This window comes from Podarcis raffonei, chromosome 10, assembly GCF_027172205.1.
Source record: "Podarcis raffonei isolate rPodRaf1 chromosome 10, rPodRaf1.pri, whole genome shotgun sequence".
NCBI lineage: Eukaryota > Metazoa > Chordata > Lepidosauria > Squamata > Lacertidae > Podarcis > Podarcis raffonei.
The window spans coordinates 33205157-33232010 of NC_070611.1; the positions used below are offsets into that span (position 1 = coordinate 33205157).

The 26854-nt window shown below is 41.1% G+C and overlaps 1 protein-coding gene across 5 annotated transcripts in view; it reads left to right on the forward strand.

Moving 5' to 3' along the window:
- The window catches only part of TMEM19 (transmembrane protein 19), a 28839-nt gene extending 2610 nt beyond the window's left edge, over positions 1 to 26229 (forward strand). The window contains exons 2-8 of one of the 5 annotated variants that reach the window (XM_053407340.1): positions 1767 to 1839; positions 18720 to 18873; positions 19377 to 19490; positions 20814 to 20951; positions 21269 to 21520; positions 23036 to 23245; positions 23897 to 26229. In XM_053407340.1, the coding sequence (XP_053263315.1) occupies positions 18741 to 18873; positions 19377 to 19490; positions 20814 to 20951; positions 21269 to 21520; positions 23036 to 23245; positions 23897 to 24060 (1011 nt within the window). In that variant the 5' untranslated portion in view covers positions 1767 to 1839; positions 18720 to 18740 and the 3' untranslated portion in view covers positions 24061 to 26229. Of the gene's footprint in view, positions 1 to 1766; positions 1840 to 14848; positions 14946 to 14993; positions 15020 to 15816; positions 15895 to 18719; positions 18874 to 19376; positions 19491 to 20813; positions 20952 to 21268; positions 21521 to 23035; positions 23246 to 23896 lie in introns of those variants that run through there. The other 4 variants (XM_053407339.1, XM_053407341.1, XM_053407343.1 and 1 more) reach the window with 4 other exon arrangements.
- Positions 26230 to 26854: the final 625 nt, after the last annotated feature.

A 26854-nucleotide genomic window follows, 5' to 3' on the forward strand; every position in this document is an offset into this window, starting at 1 on the left:
AGTAAACATGCATCCTATGAGCTTGTAATTTAATTTCATTTTCTAAGAATTGTCCTTTTAATCCTGGGATATGCATATAAAAAAATAATTCTTAGAACTGAAACCTGCAGCGGAATATTTTTACTGTTCTCCTAAAATGTACAATTGGTATCCTTTTGGTATATCATTCTAGATACTGATTGGACTGTGGGAACCTGATTAACGATTTATTTTGCAAAACGCGAGGAACAAGTTTCTCCTTGTTTAAGGAGAATGCTTATGAGACAAAGAAGAACTTTTCAACTAGAGCAATCCTATGTCTGAAAGAATGTCATACCACATACTGGACACTCTGCAGCAGAGATGTCTTAAATGTACCCAAATCTTATGTTAGCTCTCTTTTCCTTTGTTATCAGTTAGTATCAGTTTCTGCTTTACATCATTATCTAATAGAGAAAAGGAAAGTGTTTGCTCAGAGGAAATATTTGAAGTATAGTGACAATTAAGTAGCAAGCTACTGTGTGCTTCCTGAATTGGATGTGTTTAGATAAAGTGGCAAGGACCATTTTAAATTTCAGAAAATCACATACAGTACAGTATGTAGTTCTAACCTGCTTAGTACATTCCACTGAACTCACTGGGCCTTACATCTGGAAAACCCTTCTTAGTTTAATGCTGCATGACTTTACTTAGAAGAGAGCTAAGTCGCATTAAACCAGGCTGATTTGCTGTTTGAGGCAAAACAGAAACCTATGGCAAATGTATACCCTCCAACATTTCTCCAATGAAAATAGGGACATCCTATTCAATAATAATAATACAATTTTTTTTATTTATACCCCGCCCATCTGACTGGGTTGCCCCAGCCTCTCTGGGCAGCTTCCAACATATATATATTTTATTTTTAAAATTCCCTATAGAGGGCTGTCTTCAGATATCTTCTAAAGATTGTATAGTTAATTATTTCCTTGGCTCAGGGGTCGCATAGATCCATACCCTCCAACGTTTCTCCGATGAAAATAGGGACATCCTAAGGAAAAGTGGGACATTCTGGGATCAAATCAGGAACCAGGACGGCTTCTGTAAATCTGGGACTGTCCCTGGAAAATAGGGACCCTTGGAGGGTCTGCAACAAGGCAACCCAGGGAAGCTCCAGCATGCTGAAGGAGGCAGAGGAGAAAAAAGGAAACTGGAGAGGAGCAGGCCGTGGCAGAGGGGTGAATGGAGGAAGAGGAGGCTGTGGTGGGTGACAAGCACAGGAGGCAGTGAACGGCATGCTCCTCAAGGCCTGGATCTGCTGCCCTTCCCAGCTGACCCCAGCCTGTTGCCTGAGGTGGTGACTGCCTCATCTAGCCTCATGATGGGTTGGCCCTGCGTTAAACACAGTGGTGCTTACTTCTGAATAAGCATGTGTAGAATCTGCCTTATAAATATTAAGCGAACTGTGGTATTGGTTGGCACCTTCCTGTATTTCATTGCTGATAAAAGACACTAGGTGGGTGGATCTCTGAGGTTGAAGGAGGAGAATGCCTGCACAGGCAGGGCTTTGCTGTGAAGCCTGAGGCTTAAGCACGCCCTGACTTCTTGCATTTCTCAGTGCTGTTACGCCCCCCCACAAAATGAATCGTGAGAAAATTTAAGTTCTGCAGCACATAGTAGCTGAAACAAGGCGAGTGGAACTAATTTTCTGTGGGTGAAAAGAATGAGCAGGAAAACCTATCCCACTACTCCAGCAAGATGCTGCTGGTGGCTGCTTAGTTAATATGCTACTTTTGATATTTTCTCAGGATTTCAGCCTGTGGTTTTGAGTTACTTATTTTACCTTCATCTTCTACTCCCTGAATTCATTCTCTGGAACAGGTAAGGAATACTGATTAATTCCCACGCTTTCAGTGTAGTGGCTTATTAATTTCTTGCTATATATTTTGTTTTTAAGTATAATATTTTAATGCATTCTTTGGAATCCTTTGAAAACCTTCCTTCTAACACAAGCTGTGTACATACTATACAGTACATTCATATTCTTTCCCTCAGTGAATTCTGGGCACTGTAGTTCCCCTCATAGAGTTACAATTCCTAGCAGCCCTTTGTAAACTACAGTGCCCAGAAACCTTTGCAAAGTCCAACAGTAGTAATGAAAGACAACACAATGTTGCTGCTAGCCTTCTGGGGGAAGCAATTACCAGAGTAACTCCCTTGATGTTCTTTTAATCCTCATCTGTGCCTGTTGCTTGCAGACCAACTGTAGCCTGGTAGGTTGCCCAGACTATTTAGGAAGCTTCCTAGAACACTGGTAGGTTTGGGATCAGATGTTCCAGGATGATGGAAGTTGTAGTCCAGAGCTTCTGGAGGGCATCTGGTAGGCAAAGGCTGGTCTGCCTGGTTAATCAGCCTTAGAATGTTGGAAACATTCTTGCATAGAGTTTTGGTCCAGGTTTGACTGTCCATTGAAGTCCCTGGTAGTGCTGCACTGTCCCAACGTATTTTGTTGCTTAAAGCAGAGCTCAGATGTCTCCACCAGCATTTTCCCTAGGGCTAATCCATTTAAATGTGTTGCTGAATTTTTTTAACACCAGTTTCTACTTTTCTCTGTGCGCCCCATCTAAACCAGATCACTTCACCTTGCTAGTCAGCAGGACTGGAATTGGTTCCTAGAGTATCCTATCCTATAATGCAGATTTTAGGAAACTTTGAACCTCTCCATGTTGCCAAACTACAACTCCCATCATCCCTGGCCATTGGCCATGCTGGCCGGTTGATTAGAGTTGTAGTTCAGCAACATCTAGTGCACAAAAGGTTCCCCACACCTGCTATAAAGCATTAATGAACAATCAGCTGAGGAGCACCCTCTAATGCTTCTCAAAGGTGCCCCATTATTCCATCATTGGATCAGTTACTGTTTCTTTCCTCGTTTTTTCTTGGTTTTGAAAGTGTTTTTTCCTCTCCTCTTTTTGTATAGTTTCAGAAGAACTGGAATGCGCTGTATTGTGTTTGATCAAAATTAATTTATTCCTTTTTTAAAAAATTGCTGATTGTATGGGTTAGGAAAAGTAAGTTGACAACAAACTGGAAGGCTTTTGACATGTGTGGGCTCATAGCTAGGGGTGTGGGAGAAGTTCAGTTCACTTCATATTTTAAGGTGTGCATATCAAATTTGCACTTTCCAGAACAATATATAAACCAAACCACAGCCATCCTTTGAAACTTGTAATGCAGTTGTCCAGCCACGTAATGTGATACAAAATCGAATATATTTCTGTGAGGGTACATAAAAAGGCATATTTCCGTGAAAATAACGTGCAAAATGCATTCTCTCATTATATTAGGGAGAATGCTTTGCAAAAATATGTTTATTAGGCAAAATTGCATTAAAAATGTATCAAGAGAAATTCACAGTAACATGTTGATGAATTTTCATGTGAATTTCATGAGAAATTGCCGCAGAAATGTGGACAACTGAATTTTAAGGTTGGAAAAAAGAGAGAACCAAAATTGGCAGAGCCATCCATCTTTGCCTGTAGCACAATCAATTCAGAAAGGGATTTCTTCAGAAAAGGATGAAGCCTACCACATTTCAGAATAGTAGCAGCCAGGTTCTCCTACAAAGGTAGATTTTACCATTTTGTGGTTGGTACAATAGGCACGTGGGGCAGTGGAGAAGAAAAGAACAAGGATTCCCACAAAAGGATGAGGTGGGAGAAAGATCACCCCCAACAATTACCCTGTCACCTCAAGAGCTGTAGATGGGTATGGACTTATATTCCCCACTATCGATTTTTGGGGAAACAGCTTTTCCCTACGAGAGACGTTTCTCCATTGACATCCATAACGAAATAGATCCTTGTGGAAAGGCACACATGGTTTTTAATCCCTCCCCCAAATCACTGGAATTGGAGTGACATGCGAAAATAATTCACTATGGTTAGACACTAACCCTAACTCTAAACCAGGCACCCCCAAACTCGGACCTCCAGATGTTTTGGGACTACAACTCCCATCATCCCTGACCACTGGTCCTGTTAGCTAGGGATGATGGGAGTTGTAGTCACAAAACATCTGGAGGGCCGAGTTTGGGGATGCCTGCTCTAAACCTTAGGCAAAAGGGAAAGGAGGCAGATTGGGAGCCAACTCCTAGGAACTCCCTTTACCTCCCCCATAAAAGCTGATAGGCATTGCCATTCAAGTGGTGTGTGCATCCACCAAGTATTCTGATTAATTATGCGGGGCAGGATTTACCTGCCCCCCCCATTTTTTAATTCAGGTTGGCACCCCTACTTAAAGCTGCTTACTTAAAGCAGTTGTTATCAATAAAATGTGCACTTATGTGCTCAGGACAGCAAATCATTTCCTTGTGCAATTTAGGGAGATGTCTCTCTGGATACTAATGCCATTGGATCATATTCAGAGCCAATTTAAAAGTGTTGCATTATGCATCACAATTAGCATGCTCAAATCTGCTTCAAAGGAAGATCAGAGCTAATCTACTAAAAGTTTATCCCTGGTAAGGGTTTCAAAAGCAATGCTAGGATGCTTTTTGCTGTGGAATGCTTATTGGAAGAGATACTCAATTTCAAATATAATATGCTTCTAGTGACTTAAATTCAGTCAATGGAAATTTTCCATTTGATTTACCTACATGGGAGGATATTAACTTCATTTATTTAAATGATCATGAATGTATAGGTCAGGATGGCCCACTTTTCATACCAAGTGGGCTGCAATAGTACTTTGACATGGAACCCATGGGCTGCACACTGCTTTGTATCGTAGGGCAGGGGGAGGACAAGGCTAAAATTTGACACACACACCAGCCCTTGCAAAGCCTACTGCACCAGGCTTTGAGAAGGAGACATGAGACTCTGGCAGGTCCAAGAGCCCTCTCACCTCCTTCCCAAAGCTGGGGAAATGCTAACTAGGCTTTGGGAAGGAGGCAGAAGGACTCTAGGACCCTGCCAGCGCCCTCATGCCTCCCTCCTAAAGCCTGGCATCTCATTTTACCCGGCAACAAATATTGCCAAAAAGGCGCAGCCCTCCGGCTATATGGAGGTATTCTTGCACCAATTTGTTTTAATGATTATACAATAAGCCTGATTCATCTTCTGCTTAGAACACTTGCGCTGCCCACAAATTTTCTGCCAGACAGCACCTTCAAACATACCTTAGTTAAGCAGATGAAAGAAAAACTGTGTACAGCCTTTCATATGGTAGAACCAGTTAAGTGTTTTTCACATGTCTCACCATATACCAGAGTGGCTAACCTATGACACTCCAGATTGCATTGAATTACAACTCCCATGATTGCTGACCACTGGTTATGGTGGTTGGAACTGATGGGAAGTAGATCCCAACAACTGTTCTCTACCACTCCCGCACAAAATTTTTCCATGTTCTTGCAGATGAAGTTATACATGCAGCATGCTTGCTTTCTGTGCTGTAGGGAGCCTGTGATATTACCAGACTCCAGCTCCCATCATCATCAGCCAGAAGTGGTCAGGAATTATGGGAGTTATGTTCCAGGAATATCTGAATGCCCACAGGTCTCTCACCCCCTCCAGTGCCTTAAAAGAGCTATTATTTCAAATATTGCAAAATAAGACTGCTGAGAATGTGGCTAGACACTTTCATTTCAAAAGTACAACTTACACACAAACACAATGACGTTTGGCAAATGAACCATTGACATATACTCCACTCTCAGATCACCATCAACTTGCCTGAGGGCAAATAAAGAAAACATTCCAGTCAAAGTGTGTACCTTGCCACATTTGAGGTGCTTAAAACTCGCTGGGACAGCCACGTGGCACTTAGGAAGGCCATGAAGCCCTGAGCCAAAGCTGCCATGGGAAGCTGCAGCCAGATGGACAGTGTACCAATACAATCCCCACTTTGTCCTGTATGCTTATAACACCACTTGCAAGCACCAGTAACAAAGGCTTTGTCCAAAGCAAAACCTGCAGAGCAGGGGCAGGGCACCATGTTCAGCTCAAGCAGCACCTTCTGAGAGACAGCTTTCCAATGCCAGTCATAGGCGCAACCAGAGGCCCCAAAGTGCAGACCAACAACTGAAAATTTTACCTTGATACATTAGGTTTCTTCCCACTGAGGCTGTGTACACACCATGCCTTTAAATGCATGCCGAATAATATTGAGAATTATGGTTGCCCTCAGAGCCACAATTCCCAGCACCCTTAACAAACTACAGTTCCCAGGAGTCTTGGTGGGGGTATGCTTTGAATATGCTTTAAAGGTATGGTGTGTAGACAGCCAGGGGTATAGCTAGGTGGGTGCAGCTGGGGCGATTGCCCCGGACGCATTTTGGGCGGGGGACAGGCTTCTCATGCCACCTTCCCCAAGCCAGCCCTGTGTGTGTTTGTGAGGGTGGATCTGATCAGATCCCAGCCTCGCAAAGCTGCTCGGGGAGGGCAGCAAGAGGAGGACCCCAGCCTTGCCAAGGCTGGGATCGAAGGGGGTGTGTCTGTTATGTTCTTCTCACTCGTCCTCCCCGGGTGGCTTCACGAGGAGTGTTTACATGGTGGGGCACAGAGGGCAAATGGAGCCCACTGCACCAGGCCAGCTCTCACCACTGAAGCAAGCCGCAGCTCCGTTTGCCGTCCGTACCATGCACCTTTCGATACTGGGATTGAAGGATGCATAGCTGTTGCACATTTCTCCTTCTGCCCTTCCCCAAGCTCTCTGGCTGGTCAGGCTCCTTCGCCCTCCTTCACCTGTCCAGGCACCATGGGAACATGCTCTGCCGCTGTTCACAGCCTGACACGACTTCCCTATCCTCCATCCAGGAAAGCAAGAAGCAGTATCAGAGCAATTAGTGACCGCCTAGCCGCCCACAGTGATGTATGACGTTAAACCACCAGAAGAAGCAGCCACTATATGTTCAAAAAACTAGAACAATCTTAACAGTGTAATCTTAAGATTGTCTGCTTGGAAACAAGTCCAAACTGAATTCAAATAAACTTACTCCAATGCAAATGTGTACACGTCAGGACTTGAGTCAGGTGTAGATCAGCAGCATAAACAAAGCACCCGAGGCCAGTGAAGTTAATTTTCCTTGGTCTGGCCCCAGTGAAGCTGTTGTGAGGTCTGAAGGTCCCCGCCTTCCCACCGCTCTTTAAGGCTCCTCCCCTCCAGAGTTTTCCCCACACATTGTCAAACTGTGCTCACATCTGTTTTCTGTTCTTTTCATTTCTCTGTGCATTCTTGGAACCCAGGGGACGGAGACTCCCTGGATTCTTCAGCAGCCTCTTGACCCCCCCGCCAGCCTCTGCTTCAGCCTCAAAGTCTGAACTGCACTCTGCCACAGCTTCTTCATGTTCACTAAACCCTGTCACCTCTCCTGCAGCTGACACCTCCTTCCACCAATCCCCAGGCTCTGAGCCTTCCTCCCCTTGGTGCTCCCTAGGGTATTTCCCAGCTGCTGCCTCCCACCACTCCTCTGCATCCACCCAGTCCATGATAGTACAGAATTACATTCCAAACCAGCGATGCATCTCTTCTTAATATATTCTTAAATGGACCTTCACTCTCCCTCATCCGTTCAAATCTTAGTCACTTGATGGTCAGTCATGTGTTTCTATCTTGCTGACTTTGGGTGGAAAGCAGTGAGTCACCATTTGTACTTAGTCGTTCATTAGTATGCACGGCATATCTCTGCCCTGTAATGTGGCAAATTGTTCGATGTCGTTTATATTAAATATTTTAAAAGTGCATAAAGTGCAAAAAAATGGCTGCTATTAAATATCTAAGCTCTAGGCCCACATTTTTATAGAGAATGGATGGTACATGAGTAGAATCACATCTACCCAGTGTTTGCTCTTTCTTGAAAGTAAGTCTGAGTTAAATATTTTAGGGCCTACTTCTAAGTAAACCTGGTTAGAATCAGATAACAATATGGAAGCATGATCAGAAGCAGATAGTCTGTGGGAGCTCACTAAAAGACTTCAAAATGTAATAAGGAAAACACATTATGTTAGATGATGATCAGGATCTTTCACTTTTTATTAATCAATAACAGCCATGGGTGGGAGGGAGCTTGAGGATTCCATCCTTTCCCTTTGTGGAGTAAATAACAACTGGATGGGACGGGTCTCATTTAGTTTGACCAAGTACATAAATTTTTAAGGCATTGTTCCCTTCAATATTAGAACTGCCATCAATATTACTAGTCTGTGGAATTCATACAATACCCAACTGATATAAATGCACCCTCCACCAATTAATTTTAATGGTTCAGTACACACATGATGTGCTGTAAGGATTAATCAGCTTTACAAGAGCAGGACAGTTTTATGAATAAGTGAGCTCTTTTATTAAATGGAAGTTTATATGCACAATAAATCCCTTTAACACAGGATGCCTACAAAGCAATCCAGATTTCCCTTATCTCACTCAGGTTAATTTGGAGCAATCCTTGTCAGCTTTGTAGCTCTGTTCTTAAACCCATTCTTCCATATAATATTTCTCGCTCTACTGCTTAAACAAACATAGTGACTGATTTATATTAAAGACACTCAGAAATAGGCCGGTGGTTAAGATACTGACAGTCACTGACTTCCCAGCCTTGAAAAGACAATGAAGTAATAAAATCCAAATATGTTATTTCAGAAATGGTAATTCTACAAGTATAGAAGTAATTCTGCCGGGGGGCGCGGGGATTGAACCATAACATTCTAACATCAAGAAACATATGAAAGGTAGGCATGAAAGCCAAATTGTTACAGCATTTTAACCCAGTGCAGTGGTGCCTTGGTTTATAATCCATTCCAGAAGTCCGTTCTTAAACCGAAACCGTTCTTAAACCGAGGTGCGCTTTCCCTAATGAGGCTTCCCACCGCCGCTGCCCTTCCACCTTTCGGCTTTTGTTCTTACACCGAGGTAAAGTTCGCAAACCGGGACACTACTTCCAGTTTTGTGGAATTCATAAACTGAATAGGTCGTAAACAGGGCTGTTCTTAAACCGAGGTACCACTGTATCCCTGAAGTATTTTAAAGTAGCTAGACTCCTTTTTTCCTATTTGCACCTGTTTTTTTAAATGAAACTGGAAGCGGTTGTAATCTCATGTACAGTTAGGAGCAAGTTCCACTGAATTCCATGTGCCTTTTTTCAGAGTATGTGCATAGAATCGGACTGTAAATGTCTTTTGCATGGCAGACAAAAAATAATGTGGGAAAATATTAATTGTGAGTAAAACACATAGGTACATAGGATACTTCTTAGTAAGCTTTAACTGGCTTCCTTGCATCAGCATATTTTAACAGAGCACAGGTTCTTTGAAGCTTGCTCTCTGTTTTATGGAGTTGTGTTAACTCAGGATATTTCAGGTCAACATTCCAAATGTGATAAAGCGGTAAATCCTAGCATGTAATGTAAACAATCAGGTTGTGGAATTAACTCCTTTCTGAGATGCATCTTATATGCTTTTCAATGATTGGTCAATATGTGTTTCCTTATCCAGGCCTTTTGCTGAATTGAAGTATTCCCTTCTCCTGTGTTCATATGCACTGCTGCCCTGTTATTTTGTCACTGGTTTCGCTATTTTATCTTTTTAATGTAAATTACATTTGTTTTAATTGTGACATTTTTGTAACCTATCCTGGGATCATGGGGTGAAATGCAGGCTGAAAGTACAGTATAATAAAAAAACAACAATTTTCAATAGCCTGATAATGAAGCCTCTCTATTTTCCTATACTTGGAAACACTTGTTTCTTTTTCCTACATTAGAATAGGAAAAACTGTGGTAAGGATGTCATACAAAGACCAAGAGAACTAAAGTTCAAATTCCTCCCTCCCATCTAAACTTTCTCTCAGTTTAACTAATCTTCACAACAGTCCTGGGAGGTTGAATCATGGGAGTGCGGAGGACCATGCATACCCCACACCCTGAACTCCCCGAAAGAAGGGCAAGGTAAAAATGTAATAAATAAATAGTGGACATTTCTAAAATATCCCTACATGATCTCCCTGTACTGAAGGCACTGAGAGGCAAGAGCTGATGGGGCTTTGCAGGTTTTTATTAAACATGGTGCAATGATCTTCAGTTGAGTGTAAGGACTAGCATGAGAAGCAGAGTGCGTTCTCCCTTGTTACCCAATTGGGAAAGTGAGCAAGGAGTGGGGAACAGAATGGGAGAGTATTATAACTAGAAGTGTGCTTTATTAAGGGTTCTGATCATAGTGCTTAATCTGCTCTAGTGCATGCCTTTTAAAAGGCTGGAGCTCCATTGAGCATTGCTATTTATTTAGATAGAAGTCTTGCAGACTTCAGTGGGGCTTCCGGCCTGGCAAATGTGCATAAGAACGCACTCCTACACCTGTGTTCAAAGCAATGTGAAGGCATTTCATGAGAGTAGACATCCCACCACTAACTCACAGTCAGTTTGAGTTATATCCAATGTTAAAAAGGTAAAGGTAAAGGTACCCCTGCCCGTACGGGCCAGACATACTTAATTCCACTGATTTCAGTGGGTCTATTTTGGGTATGTGACTTAGCCCTGTTAGTACTATATACACTATGTTAGTGTACTATTCCCCTCAAGTCTCAGAGTTCCTCGGAAGAAGGATTGGTAGTTAAACCGTTCTGAAAATTGTAGCTCTGTGATGGGCACAGCAGTCTCTTGACAACTCTCAGCACGCTTAACAAACTACAGCCCCCAGGATTATTTGGGGGAAACCATGTCTGTTTAAAGTAGCATGATGCTACTTGAAATGTAAAGTGCCTTGGTTGATTATCACTTATTATTTGCATTTAATTTAGTTTGCTGTGATTTCTGAGGACTTCATCAAGGTTATGAATCTTAACCACATCTTCTGAAAGTTCATTCAAAATCAATGGGAGTTCCAGGATATATGTTGAAAAATAGGAGAGTAATATTTATAGATAGTACTAATTTCTGAATGCCTTAAAAAGTTAGAAGATGTTCAGAACACATGAGATGACATGCTTACTATTTAATACTTTCTTTTGCTTAAGGTTTTAATCCCACATTTCCACCACAATGACTTTCAGGTTGGCTTGCAAATTCTCCTGTCTAAACTATTAACTTTAAAACGGTTCAAGTAAACAGCTTAAGAACTGATAAATGACACACAAAATAAGCCAGTAGATTAATTGCTATTTAAAAGGACAGACAAATAAAAACAGCAAAAGCAAAAACAAGAGCACTGTATTAATAAAAAGTGGTTCTGAAGACTTAAGCTGCAGTCTTGAGAGCTAAGCTTACCTGCATATTTTGTAAGCGGTGTGTCAAGGATGCAGGGTTACCTGGAAATTATAAAAATGCTTTGGAAAAGCAGAACCTCGTCTCCTACCCCATCTTGAAGCCTTTAAACCACACCTCATCCCGATGATTAAAATACACTCCCTAGTAATTTTCTTGTCTGCAATTCATGTATACCTCTCTGAAATACACTTTTTATTGGCTGTTTTGCTGACACTGTGATATACTATTTTGTCATATTCTTGCTGAGGTTGACAAACTGGCATGATCTGCCATAATATGGAGCCTCTGCTTTTGGTGCTAAACCATGTTCTCCATTCCCAGAAAGAATATTTGGAGATATCAGTCCCATACTCATTGTTTTCTTTATTTTCAGTTTTCTGCTGAAGCCGTGATTCCTTCCTACATATAATACAGCTTTTTCTGAGGCTCAGCATAAATTAAATGATGAGTGGGGTTTATTTCTAGCATTTGTCACGTCAGTCAGTTTATTTATTTCCTGCTTTTTTGCAATACAGTCGCACTCAGTGTTGCTGCATTTTACAACAAATGAAAGCACATCATAGCTAAAGTAAAAACTGCATCCTATCTAAAGTGGTGGCACACATGTGACGCTATACTTAGGACTTGCCTGGAAGCACCAGTTTGTTAAAAATACCTTGACTAGAGTGCTGAGGAGGACAAACAACCCGAGCACATAACTCCCATACTTAAAAACTTGTACCAGCTACCAATATGCAACTTCAAGGTTCGTGTATTAATTTATGTACTACTGATTTTGGCCCAAGATCCCTTAAGGACCACCTTATGCTTCTATCCCTGTCCCATCGTTGAGGTATTATGGGGAGTTTATTTTAGTGGTTCCCCAGGGCTCAGTCACATGGCTTGAATCCACCAGGAGCTGTGCATTCAGTATTGTGGGCCCAATTCTGTGAAACTTCCTCCTGACTGAGATCAGACAGGGACCTTCCCTACTGAACTTCTGATGCTTGGTGAAGGCTTTAAACATTTCAGTCAACATTTTAAGTAAGCTTTATGACTTCATGGTAATTGTAATGGAGGGATGTGGGGTGGGTTTGTAGCCTCGTTGCATATTGCTTAGAGACTATGGTATCAGGCACTATATAAATAGTTGAAATATTGCTCTAAAGTAGTATTTCAAACAAATCCAGTAACTATTTCATAGCAACCACTCAACATCCATCAATACAATAATTCAAATATAAATGCTAACTCAATAATTAGTAATACTACCAATACAAATAGTGCATAATATAACTGCAACGTTTCAAAGCCATTCGTTTCATAACTGCAATATAATTCAATTCAATAACAACTATCGTGGCAAAAATAAATAAAAACCTTATAGGTTTTCCTATCAAGTAAGCAATATGCAAATGTTGTTAAATAAATAAAACATTGCTTCTACAATAATTTCCACAGAGCACAATAAAATATAGAGTGCACAATAGCAGAGTGCAGTACAAATAAATATTCAACACTCCAAATCATGGGGAGTCCAGGGGAGATAACTTTGACAGCTGTATAAACTTAGCTTTAAGCAGCAATTCATAAAAGGAATAAATTCACATTCAAAATGCCTTCTTCTTATCCTCCGCTATTATAATTGGAAGTCTTATATTCTGTACCAAGAGGGAAAAATCATAGTACAAGTGAAGGCCTTGCCTCTCATCTGCAGTACCATACCATTTATCCCTCATTCACACCTTGACCCTTCTCCTTTTCTTATTTTCTTTCACCAGAGGGTATCAAGGAAAAATCCCCTCCCAGGGGGACTAATTCCAGGTGTCATCTGCAGGTCCTTCCATGTCTTTTTTCAGTGTGCTTTCATGATTATTTGTGCTCATGATATTATGGGGCAGTTATATGCAATCCTGCTTTCAATTACTTGTAGCACCTGCAAAGATTTTGGGGCGGACATACTGCTTTGTTCTCAATCAGTGTAAGTCCCCTAACCTCCTGCAGAAATCTTGCAACTTTTTATACTACAAATGTTCCAGTTTGTTTTTTTGTCCTGCTACTGTTGTGTTGTAGTGCAAGAGTGGCCCTCAAGATAGCAACAATTTAGTGGTACTGGGGAAGCATCACAGAACAACTAATAAAACTGATGTCTCAGGGCCTTTTCTGCAGCTGTGTTCTGCAACATGTCTCCGGACGCGTCCAGACTACAGTCGCACCTTGGTTGTCGAACACCTTGGTACCCATACGTTTTGACTCCCGAACGATCGAAACCGGGAAGTGAGTTTTCCAGTTTTTGAACTTTTTTTGGAAGCCGAACGTCCGATGTGGCTTCTGCTATTGTTTCTGGTGCGCCTGCACATTCGGAAGCTGCACCTTGGTTTCCAAACGGTTGGGAAGTTGAACGGACTTCCTGTTCGAAAACCAAGGTACGACTGTATTGGCATTTTGAGGTGTGAATCAATCATAGTCTGGCAAATTCAGCATGCACAATTAAAGCCAACTTCGAGCTCTTGCGCAGCAACCATGCTTCCCCCCAAAAACTCTCCTTTTTTGGATAAGGAAAGTGATGAGAAAATGCAGGACAATGCTTGTGTTGACAGCACGTCCTCTAGCCTCTTCACGAAAAGCTCCAACAGCCAACGTTGTGTCCGCTCTCCCTGTGAAGAAATCGGGTTGAACGCTCAAATAAGCGTTTCTGCAAACGTCCATTGGTGAATTGTCCACATGGCTGATGTGGGCAAGAAGCAGCTGTTAGCACTGCAGGAGTTCAAAGCACGGGGAGGGGGATCGTTGGCGGATGTAATTACTCGTGCCTGTAGCAAGGGCAGGAAAAAGCAAAGCTCAGCCGCCCACGCAGAAGCTTCTCGCGGTTGCCTCCACGCCCCTAGTCACGGGGCAGCAAAAGAGAGGTTCGCCTTCAACCCTCAAGCAGTTGCACATGCGCGCTAGAAGACAACTAATCGCGCTAGAGGCCTCAGAGATAGAGACGAGCGAGCTAAAGGATACAGAGATAAGAAGAAGTGGCGAGCTCGAGGACAAAGAGATACAAAAAGTGTAGAGTGACAATAGGGTTTTTTTGCCTAGAGATAGAATTCCTGGTTCATTTCGACCCCCCCCCCCCTTTCCTCCTCCTGGGGCAAAACTGCCGTTCGTATGTTAACTATGCTGATGCGGCAAAGTGAAGAGGGTTAGTGCCTCACGACCAGCCTGGAATTTAATCCACCGGCAATATTTCTGGTTAAAAGCAGGACCGAGGCTAGTTTGAATTTCCAAATGCGGACACAGCAAAGACATGTCCGCTTAATCCTTCCCAGCTCAAATCGCAGTTTTATTTGTATGCAGAGGCCTCGAGCTTCCGCTAGCACGTCCCATTCCTCCCCCCCCCCTTCCAACAATGCATTAATCCTAGGCGGATCCACTCGGAAGGAAGTCCCACTGACTTAAAGGGGACTTATTCCAAAGTAAGTGGGTGCAGGATTGGTTTCTGTAAGGATACAGCTAAGCACAAAGCTAAGCTCGCGCCTGGATTTGCCCACTGCTTTCTGCGAGCGGCGGGTAGAGAATGCCAGTCCAGTGCCAACCCGGAACCTTGAAAACGTGTATGAGTCTATAAGTTGTCAGTCTACGGTCACTGGTTTCAAGCTCCAAAGCGTCCTTTGCGCGGGGCGGGGGACGCTGTTCTGAGGCGGCCATGGGACTTCCGAGCGCCGCGGCCGCCGCAGCTGCTGTTCTGCGTCTTGGCAGCGCGCGGGTGAGGAAGATGCGGCGGTTCCCACACTCCCAGCGCGGTCAGCAGAAGGCAGGCGAGGCCCCGGCGGTGCTGAGGTGCGTAGAAAGCCCCGGAGGAGCACCCCTGTCCGGGCACAAGGCTTAGAAGCTCCCACGGCTCCTCTCCTACGTGCCCGGCTCGCCATTTCATGTCCGGTTTTCTCGCAAGGGAAAGCGGGATGCTTCGCCTGCCGAGGTTGAGGTCCTCGCCTCTTCCTCATTTGTAACGCGTGTAGACGGGCTGAAAGCGCTTGCTCTGCACGGCCTCAAAGTCTTAGGGGTTTGCCGAGTCCTGGCCGGTGGTCTGAAAACACGAAACGTGACAACTGTGCTTGGAGGGGAGACCACCAGGGAGCCTCCCATGTAAGCAGCCTTGGGTTCCAGGATAGAGAAAGACGGGGTATAAAAGCATTAAATACATAGCCACGTCACCTTTTTAGTTGTCACACAAGAGTAGGTGGGCGATTGTTTGTTTTGCTACCTTTCTATCCAACTTTTCCTCCAAGGGTTGGACTAGATTGCCTTTGGGAGTCTCCTCCAACTCTACGATTCTGTGATTCCCCTCTTTTTCTCCAAGGAGCTCAAGGTGGCCTACATAATTTTCCTCAGTGCTATTTTTCTAGAAAAAGAGTGCCAGAGTTCACCGTGAATTTCTCCCTTGTTCTCTTAGAATGGCAATGGTGCCCACCTGAGAGGTGCTGGAGTTGAGCTCCAGCTGGAAAAAAGCCCTGCTTGTCCTCACAACAACCCTGTGAGGCAGGTTGGGTTGAGTATGAGTGACTGGCCCAATGTCACCCTGTGAGCTTCACGGCTGATTTGGAGATTTGAGCTGCGGACTCCCAGGACTTATTCTTGCACTCTAACCACTACACCACACTGCCTCTCACTACACCACTTGCTCCAGAGCCAGAAAAGGAGGACAAGAGAGACAGGTAAAGGAGGTCATTTCAGGCTCCTCCAGGCAGATTCTCCTCCACCCCCACGCCTGTATAGGGCTAGAAACCACATACTGTCCCACGGGGGCCAGTATTTCTGAATTGTTATGTGTTGGATACTTCCTTATTGTGATTTTATATAATGCATTTACTTGTGAGATCCCTTGGAAGGATTTGTACCCCAAAAGGTGGGATGCAAATCAATGCAATCAATCAACACAAAGTGTGGAGTATACTCCATGTTTATCCCACAATAATCTGATTAAAGTGACACTAGATTTGTGGTTTGAAACTGCTAGCTGTTATGGTTCTCAGCATACAAAAGGACAGTGGCAGTGATGGGGCACCGTTGGCCCAACAGGGGTTCTAATCTGCCCCATAATGTTGTTTCCCTAAGCCATGCAACACCTACCATCACACAAGATATTAGGGCATGAAGCAAATAAAGACGCGATTGCTGAGGAACAATCAGGAGCTTTAAAATATGCTCCTGATTATTCCTTGGCAGGCGGGGCTTGTATTTAATGCCTTTCAAATGTAAGCCCCACTGGGATTGGTCCCCCAGCTGCCAGTTGTAGTTCCTGCGGGGAGCCAATCCCTGCTGAAAGTAGAGCTCGAAGTCAGCATTGATCAGCTGATCGGTAGTGACTTCAAGCCATGCTAGCATCAGCTGGGCTTTTCCTTTGCAATGTGTTTTGCAGTCAAGGTGAGCTGCAAAGGGGAAACGGGTCACCTGATGTCATGGTGACACCAGGTGATGGACAGGTGGTTGGCTGGCAGTAGGGGAATTAAGGTTCTAGCCTTACATTCTGAAAAGGTTCTTCTGCTCTGGATTATGGGAATAAGGCTATGTTCTGTCTTTGCTACTAGAGGCAATATGTCTCTGAATACCAGATGCTGGGAGTCACAAGTGGAGAGAGTGCTTGTGGCCTTCATTCCCAAGGACACTTGGTTTACTACCATGAGAACATGATGCTGGACTAGATGGGCCTTTGGCCTCATGTACATTCCACCCATGTGATAGAGAATAGTCCATCCAGGTAGAGAAAGGCATGAACACAATTCAGGGGCACATTCTAAGCAATTAATTGATTAGGCATTCCAGTCCTAGTTACATGGGTCTGTAGTATGTTATAAAGGTACTAACCTTCTGATCCTGTTCCTTTTAATGTCTGTGGACGTTATATACGGAACAGTGTCTCCTTCAGCTTGTTCTTTGAAAAGGCAGTCCAGCACCCCTCCTTGAATAAGTGCTCTAGCCCTCCATTCCCTTGTACAGTGATACCTCGGGTTACAGATGCTTCAGGTTACAGACTCTGCTAACCCAGAAATAGTACCTCGGGTTAAGAACTTTGCTTCAGGATGAGAACAGAAATTGTGTGGTGGCGGCGCAGCGGCAGCGGGAGGCCCCATTAGCTAAAGTGGTGCTTCAGGTTAAGAACAGTTTCAGGTAAAGAACGGACCTCCAGAACGAATTAAGTTCTTATCCCGAGGTACCACTGTACTGTTGCTTGGATGTCTGTAGTGTGCAAAGAGGAACAGAGCAAATAAGACAATCAAATGTAGCGATACTCTGATTCCAAAATATTTGGATGTTTGGGATGTGCTACTAGAGCATGAGAGGATTGGTTGCTAGACTACCAACCTAAGAAGAATGCAGCAGAAAGGGCTAAACTCCGTATGAAGGCTAAAGAGTGAATTAACTTATATGCCCCACTTTATCCTTTTTTAGTGCCAGAGCATGAGTGTGTTCACGCTATACAACTTCTCTTGCAAGTATGCTCTGTACCAATGATACTGTATTTTTCCAACAATGGGTGTCATATGCTTTGCATTTTCCAAGAATGGAACATCCTCCAGATAAGGAAAGTGCAGGCATTGTGATTCCCGTGTTGACTGGTGTGTACAAGCTCCAGTCACCTGTTTGGATATTTTATGTGAGAGTATTTGCAAAATAGTGTTGTTCTCATGCCTACCATGTCAATCTTGCAAACTTTTCATTAATACCTTTTCATCTACTGTGTAACACTGTTGTGCATTCAGTGAAGAAGCACTGTGTTGTTTTTCTAAAGAAGAGAAGCAGGTCATTGCCTTTCCTCTATTTTAAAGCTCTACCTCATCTCCTAATCCATTATCTGGGTACAAAATAGCATGTTATTAGCATTTGATTCCATTTCTAGTAGCTTTGCACAGAAGAGGAAAATTGAGTTTAAGTTGTTGGGCATACTGCTGCCTGATCATGCTGAAACTCTCTCTCCATACGATTATTGAGCAGCTGTCAGAGCCTATGCTATGGAAAAAATATTATATCTCCCTCTGGCTCCATACAATGACTCTTTTTCAAAATTCTGCTGCTTGCAGCAGAAGTTGCCTTGTTAACTAAGGACATTTGAATTGTTCATTAGTCAGGCCTGTAGGACTCTGTGCAGCAGGCCTTCACATGCAGATTTATTTGTTATTTATTGGATTTATTTGTATGTATTGGATGAGCCTCCATGAGCTCAAACAAAATGTTAGGCATGCATTCTCTTTCCTTTGTTCTACCCCTGCGTAACTGGGAAGAGGATGCCTGCCACGATTACTTTGCGTTTCAATGAATTTTGGCTTACCATTGAATTTGAAATGGGAACCCAGGTATATAACCAACAATGGGTACTTGACAAAGAAGCCAGCTTCAAACTGGCTTATGAAGCTGGCTGATTTAACTATAGCTTCTTCTGCCTTTATTGAATGTGGAAGCTACCTTTTCCCACATTGTTTAATTTGCACACTTTTTAAAAAACAATTATCTGAAAGCTTGTTCTTGTTTCTTCTATACACAGGTGATCAGCCTTGGACTTTCCATGATATTGTTTTCTTGGGACGACTCCAACAAAGATTATTTCAAAATGATGACAAATATTATCATACTGAGTGTACTTATTTGCATTTCTTTATCCTTTTGGATTGTGTCTATGACTGCAAGCACGTATTATGGTAAAGTCTAGATTGCTACTAATGCATGATATATTTTAGTTTACAACACTCATACAGAGTCCTTTATTAAACTTGGCTGCTAATCCTAATATTTTCTTAATATTTCATTTTCAAAGAATACAAGCAAATTCAATTGTAAATATGTAAATATTTACATAACTAAAAATAACTTCATGTGACTGTTAGATAAGAAATGCATATTTACATGTAAAATTAAGAGTGTAAAAGTTCCTTCCAATTGATGCTTTACAGGGTGTTGCTCTGAAGGGATCCCCAATGTTGGCAAGGAATTATGTGGGAGAGGAGCATAAAAACTCACAGCTACTTATTCAGCCTTCATCCTAACCCATATTTGTGCAGAAAGAAAAGCCTATAGAAAACTCAGTCCAGTCATGTACATAAGGAAACGAGATGATAATAACACATGTAGTAAAAGAATGCTAAAGAATGTAGAAAGACATATTGCTATTCTGACATATTGCTGTTTTTAAACTACTCTATAGGTACTTTGCGGCCTATTTCTCCATGGCGTTGGCTTGTTTCAATCTTAATTCCCCTGATAATAGCTTCACGAGGATTTAAGAAAAAAAGTCTTGATCATAGTGGAGCAATAGGAGGTATGTTCTTCTGCCTTAAGTTTGGTTGTGCTTACATATAGTTTTAGAAATTTCCTGATTCTTCCCCCCCCCCTTCAGTGGAATGTTCAGTATTGCCTTTCATAATTTTGGCTTTAATATTCTTGTGCTACTTCATCTTACTTTTTTGTAGGAGCTATTTTGCAAATAATGTAGTGTCTACCACATTCTGAAGTTATTTCCATTGCAGGGAAGATTCATTCACAAAACAATATAAATGTCATCCAATTGACTTAAAGCAACCATAACCTTGCTAATGTAAATGGTATATTTATTGCCGACAATGGACTAGGTGTGGTGTATAACATTGATGAGGTGTGGTTGCCAAGGAGAATACTTGCCGATTATATTAGCTGGAAAAGATGGTGATGGGGAGAGGCTTATGTTCATTGATTCACTCCCAATAGGGAATCAGCACCTGTAGTCCTGTGCTTATTTATAATAATTTCATCTAGCAGAAGCTAAAACTGTCTATTTTATTATCCTCCAAGATTTCTGAAGGGAGTAGGTATTAATGGGATCTAATTTATTGACCTGCTGTGCCAATTCAGCATTTATTATGCAAGTGGAAAAATGAAAATTGCAATACTGAGGCAAGAAAAAAACCAAACATTTGATAGATGGGACATGCATGAAGACTTGTGAAGATCAAAACTGAAAGGAAAGTTAATGCAGGTGTTGGTTTGGCAGAGGGAGACTCATGTGACCAGTATGCTCAGTGCCAGAAAGGGAAGGGAAATGAGAATAAAGAATGGAAATGGACAGTTGGAAGAAAGGACATGAACAGAACTTTACTATTTTAAAAAATGCAAAAAGTGCTATATTTGGGGAAACTCCTCCTGTTGCCCAAAGATGATGAAGTAGTTATGGACTCATGTACTAAAAGTGAGCTCAGGTTTATTATCTGTGTAACCAAAACAAAGCTATTGAAAAACAAGAGGAAGATACTTCAGGGAGTTGCAGAAATTCCTCACCCCACTCCTAAAGCAAGTTCAGTGGCAGCAGGAGGGGAAATGGAATGGAGTAATCTATCATGACTGGCTAGAATACTGGAAATGCACGGGCTACATTGCAACAGTTTGTTGTAATCTTCACTTGTATGTTAGGAATTTTATTTTATAGCACATTTTCTTATCTCACCATTTGCATAGGTAAACAAAAGATGCAATATCGTTGGGATTTTTCTGCTGCTTTAATCTTTAGACAGAACAATATTATCTTTACATTTTCATCTTAGTCTAGGCTGGTTTTGAACTAATTTTCCCAGAGTACATAACTTGTGACACCATCTCTTCCCTCTTTTAGGTTTAGTAGTTGGATTTATCCTCACTGTGGCAAATTACAGCTTTTTCGCTGCCATGATCATGTTTTTTATTACTTCCTCCAAACTCACCAAGTGGAAAGGAGAAATAAAGAAGCAAATAGATTCTGAATACAAAGAAGGTGAGAATTAAACATCAATTTTAAAGCCAATTGATTACAAAAAATGCATTTTGACTTTTAATTAAGGCGATAAACAGACTATGCACTATGTAATTTATTTTTCGCCTCCCTTTTCTTTCTGGTGGGTGACTTGCAAGTACCTGAACGAAGTACTTTGCACTAGTAATGATCTTTACTTCTAGTTACGAAGGAAAACCACAATGATTGAAATGTAAAACACTTTACAGTCTAGCTTTTATTCTTTTTCTGTGTGCTTCCAAGGATATTGCATATTAAAATTCCTCTTAAGAACTTGTGTCTTCCCTTTCTGTACATAGGTGGGCAGAGAACTTGGGTACAAGTATTCTGCAATGGTGGTGTACCTGCAGAATTGGCTCTGCTATACATGATTGAAAGTGGTCCAGGCGAAATTCCTATAGACTTTTCCAAACAATATACAGCATCCTGGATGTGCCTGTCACTACTGGGTGCTTTAGCCTGCTGTGCTGGAGACACGTGGGCTTCAGAGATTGGCACTGTCATGAGTAGTGAACCCCGATTGATAACAACTTGGGAAAAAGTTCCAGTAGGTAAGGAAATTTCTGCTTTTGTTTTTTTTTAAAATAGTACCATAGTTTAATGATGAATGGTTTGTGGGCAGCCTGCTAAATTCATTTTTGTGGCCTGGGAAACCTTGGAGGTGTACTTTTAATATAGCTTACGTAGCCTTAAATTAGGCCTGAAAAGGCTGCTTTGTGCTAGCTCATTTGTAGCTTGACCCTTTCTTATCATATTCTTCTACATTTGATTCAGTGACAACTGAGTGTAACTGGTCAAACTGTCCAAAAATGATAAGAGTTATGGCATCTTGTGAGTCATTCTGTCCCATTTGGGCATGATTTTATGCAACCTGTTGCAGAAAAACCCATTAATCTTTTATCAGAACCTTACTAGAAATACTACAGTATTCAAAATTCATCTCTGTCGTCTAGGACAGGGAAATATTTTGAATTTTTGATAGAAAAGCACAGTATCTGAAGCTTATGCTCATATTCCAAAAGTGAATAATGTCCTTCCTTAAGCTTGACTGGAACTTACTGGATTTTTAATATATTATATATTCTAGAGTGGGTTGTTTTGAAAAATTCTGCTTTTGAAAATGATAGTAGCCAGTTAGCCAGTTAGTTGAGATTACAGCTGAGGGAGGTGCTGGTCCAGTAGTTCAGTCGCACAGACAGTAATGTTGACATCAGTATTGATTTCTTCCTCTCTAATGAAAGTTGCTTAACTTTTTCATTCAAAAAGGGCCATGCTTTGTTTGGAGAGAGCCCTGTTGTCTTCTCCATCTAGCCTGATACCTTCCTTTGTGTTCAAAATTGTAATAGATCTGCCCTGAATTTTGGTAGTTATATTTTAGTTACCCTTATTTCTTCAGACAAATTGTCCATGTTTGATTCTTTAAGGTACTTAATGTGTCATCAAAATAAATGCTGGGACAAACTTGACATTCCAGGTTTCAAAATGATAGCAAGAGATCAGGAGCGGGTTTGCTGGTTTGCATGCTTCCTCCTCCCCTCATATGAATTCCATCCTTCCTTTTGCAGTGATGACCAGGGTTGGCTTTTAACCAGAGTTAGAAGCTGACACTGACCATGGTTAGTGTCAACATTGGTGGTGATGTAATGCCACATTCAAGTTAATGCTAACAAGGAAAAGCAGAGAAGAATATATGGGGAGAGATCTTGCAAGCCTGTGACCAGTTCCCAATCTCTTAATGCTCTCAACTAAACCCCCCCCCCAAATGGTTGTATCTGCACTTAATGCAGTTTGTTTGTTGGAGACTTTAAGAAGTGTAATTTGATCAGATTGTAGAACATTGTGGTTCCCCTTGTTTCTATAACACAGGGTACACTGCTGCAAAAAGAGTATAAGATAAATTATATCCAATTCAGTTTTATTTATTTATTTTAAGCAAAAGTGGAGATTTCTCCTCATAGTCCAAAAGTGTGTAACAAATCTACCATTAGTTTTTGTAGTCTTCATTAAATGTATGTTCTAACAAGTTTAGAATGCCAGTTACGTTGGATTTTTAATTTTGTTTTTAGGTACCAATGGTGGCATTACTTTAGTGGGCCTAATCTCAAGTTTGCTTGGTGGCACATCAGTAGGTGTAGCTTACTTCATTTCCCAGTTGATGTTTGTGAATGACCTGGATATATCTGCTCCACAATGGCCCATTATTGTGTTTGGTGGAATGGCTGGTTTACTGGGATCCATTACTGATTCTTATTTAGGAGCAACCATGCAATACAGCGGTAAGGTTCCCCCCCCCCAAAAAATGTTTTGAGATTTGTATGAAAGTGATGTAATCTCCCTATTGGGTGGGTATGGCTCTTGGTAATGATAGCATAGGCTTACTTCAAAGCATGTCATCATTTGCATTGACTTGAACTATTTCTGATTACTTGGCATATTTTGAGAATCTTGTTCTATGTGCGTTTATTTTGTCTCATCTCTGCAGCTTCGAGTTGAATTTAGATCATTTAACGATAGTACTGGAAAAATTGCCATTCCACAAATAAGCAGTGGAAATATTAAATATTGTGGGGAATTGTATTCTGTAAACCTTTGTTGACTTGGCAGAGAGGAATGGAAATGTAAACAACCAGACTGCATAGCCAGAAGGAACATGTTCCACTCACTCCAAGACATGATGCTTGAATCCTAAAAAGAGTAACATCTTGTTTGTTTGAAGCAGAATGACCTAAAAACCAATTTGTGCCATTGAGGTAAATAGGGACAAGAAATTGTATGTAGGGTTGCAGTCTTAAGTTGTGTATAAATGTTCACAAATAGTTCTAATCTATGGGTGTTGGTAGATGTTCATTTGATGACACCCATTCTAGTTATTGGGTAAAAAGGACTTCTCCATCCAATTGTTTTCTATATTGTATTTCATTCTTCAGGTTTAGACACAAGTACTGGAATGGTTGTCAACCATCAGACAAAAGATGCAAGACACATATCTGGAAAACCTATCCTAGATAACAATGCGGTGAATCTCTTCTCCTCCGTAGTCATTGCTTTGTTGTTGCCGGGAGCAGCATGGGGATTTTGGCCAAGAGGCTGAAGTGAAAGCATTGACTCCAATATATTTTATAAAAACAAGCTATGACCTAAAGGAGTCTATACAATGCACTCTAGACTGGAATCTGTTTTCCTACTACTGCTACACAGGCCACGAGGAATCATCAGGCTATTGAAGCTACACTTCTGTAGCAGCTGCTGTTACTGTAGGAAAAGTAGACTGGAAAGAGGCAGTATTGATTTGACATCGCTTTGGTAATGGAATACAGTTCTGCCTGAAGTTTCTTCACCTGCTGCTTACAAGGTTGTATGCTTGATCTCAATTCATTCTCTACCATCTAGTAATTTATTGAAGGAAATGGGAAACTAAGGTGTTAACCTGTCACTGAGTACAGCTGTGTTCACAATCAAAGCAGTGGGCTTAACATTATACATCTCCTAACTTCTTATTGTATTGCAGGATGTGGAAAACACTTTTGAGGTGGTTTTCTCTGTGCACCATCAAAACGTGTTGAGGCAGTTAGGACGTGAATGTTTGAATGACTTCATAAGATCAAAACCTTTTTTCTTTCTTTCTTTTAATAGAACACATCAACAAAAACCAGTCTTTGAAAGAATCTGTGTTGTTTCTCTTAGAACTAAAATGTGATTGTTCTAATAACACTAAACTATTGGTGTCTAAAGTTTAAAAATTGGCAGAATACTTGTTTTGGCCCATATCTTTAGCTATTCTTATTAGCTATGGTTTTACCCGAGCATATTGAACAAACAGCATTCTTTACATTCATTTCATTTACTTCTGTTTAATGTTGCATGTTTTGCTTTTTAAACCTGAAGGAGGTGGCAGCCTGCAGATTCACTTTAGTCATCAATAAATGCAGGTTTCTTTTCTTGACCATGCAAGGTGCACAATCCGGAACTGGATTTCTGAGCTTTCAGAAACCTCATCTTTACACAGAAAGAGTATAAACGAACTGTGGTAAAAGTTGTACTTCTGTATAACTAAATGCAACTCTTCTCAGGATGTGAAATTTCTCTTGTGCTAATGAAAACCTTTCAGGTAGTATGATTGTAAAATAGGCTCTAATATACTTCTGATTTATCTAGTTTGTTTGCAAACAGATGTGTTTTCTGTACTCTTATATTTGTTGTTTTACAGCAGTTTTATATTGGTCAGAGATGCTAGCACTTTCAATCTGGCATATAATACTTAAGAAAATCTGTAGGATGTTATTGTTATGACCCACAGACTACTTTTAAGACTGTATCCATTCAGAGTTGTCAATATTTTCAAGTTGGTAGTTACAAATTTAACTTGTCAATGGGATCATGATCTTGTAAGGTAAAATAGGGGTCATTGCCTTACAAGGCAGATCACAAGAATATTTCAAAAGTTGGACAGCAAAACACTGGATGCCTTGAACTTCACTCGTTCACGCAGTAATCAGACATTTGACTTTGTGAACATTCATTGTAGAAAGATTTTTATAGTGTAGATAGGATTACACTGGGCACAATAAAGTGAATATAACACCTCAGAGCAGCATGTAAATTGCACTAATGTTACAGAACCATTGTGAAAGGTTTATGCTTTATGAGAACATGGAAAAGGTATAAAAAGAGGAGACAGCAAAGGGAGGCAAAAAGTGGTACCTTAGATAAAAACATTTATTGTATTTTATAGTAGAATGCATCAACAAAAGTCCACTTTAGAAAATATCTGTGCTGTTTTTGTTATAATTGCCACGAGATAGTTCTAATACTACAACATAATTGATGTCTAAAGTTTGTGGGAAGATGGCAAAGATATAAAAAGGGGGGTTTAAAAGTTGGAACTTGGAATAAGGCAAAAAGAAATTGATGGAACTGGAAAAAGAGCTGGCAGAGAAAAGCTCTCTCTGATGATGAACACATTCTAGCCATCGTCAGAAGAGTGAGAACACAGGAAAGTGTGAGCAAGTTGTAAAGGAAAGGGGTGTGGAGAGAGAGAGAGGATAAGTGGGCTGAGATTTAACAGTTTGAATGATTTTCTTTTTTCTTTTTTTTACGTAAGAGGGAACATACATTTTAATATTCTTTGCCTCAGGGCTCTTCCTTTGAGATCTATAGGGCTATTTGTATTGAAAGTGCATATAGCAGTAATTTCTTTTCCAGATGAGAGCTTGCTTTATTAAATTATACCCATTTGAATAAATCTGACTTAAAAATGAAATCCGTTTTTTGTTTTTATTGTTTAGCCATTACAACAACTTTAGAAAAATAATTAAACCAAATTGAAGACAAATTGCTTTGAGAACACTCAGACACTATTATATGACAGCTTCAGTTACTTTTATCCTAATAAATGTTTCTGCCTTAGCTAGCACCAGGTGTTTTTTTAAAAGGCAGTTCTTCATTATCCTAAATTATTATTGGAAAGCAAAGCAAATCTATCTTCTGAAGGATGGATAATTATGATACACATTTTGAAGTCTGTAAAATATTTTTCTCTTGCACTCTGCATCTGTGTACAGTCAAAATAAATAGTGGGAAATATCTATACAAAAATCAGTCCAGGTTTGTACATGTCATGTATAGTGAGCTTTAAGCTGTTCTGTCACGTGCATTTTAAATTCAGTATTATAACATTTTCTGTATGCATGTCTTCATGGAAAGAATACCATGACGTTACACTGGAATGCTTCTCAGTCTGGGTAAAGACATGCGGAGGACACAACAGTTCTGTTAGTTTGCTGCAGAAGATGGCTGCCCCCAGTACTGATTGGCAAGTATCTTGTGAGGTCACCAAGAAGCCAGTAAGTTAAAGAATTGATAAATGGGCATTTGGGTTTTTTAAA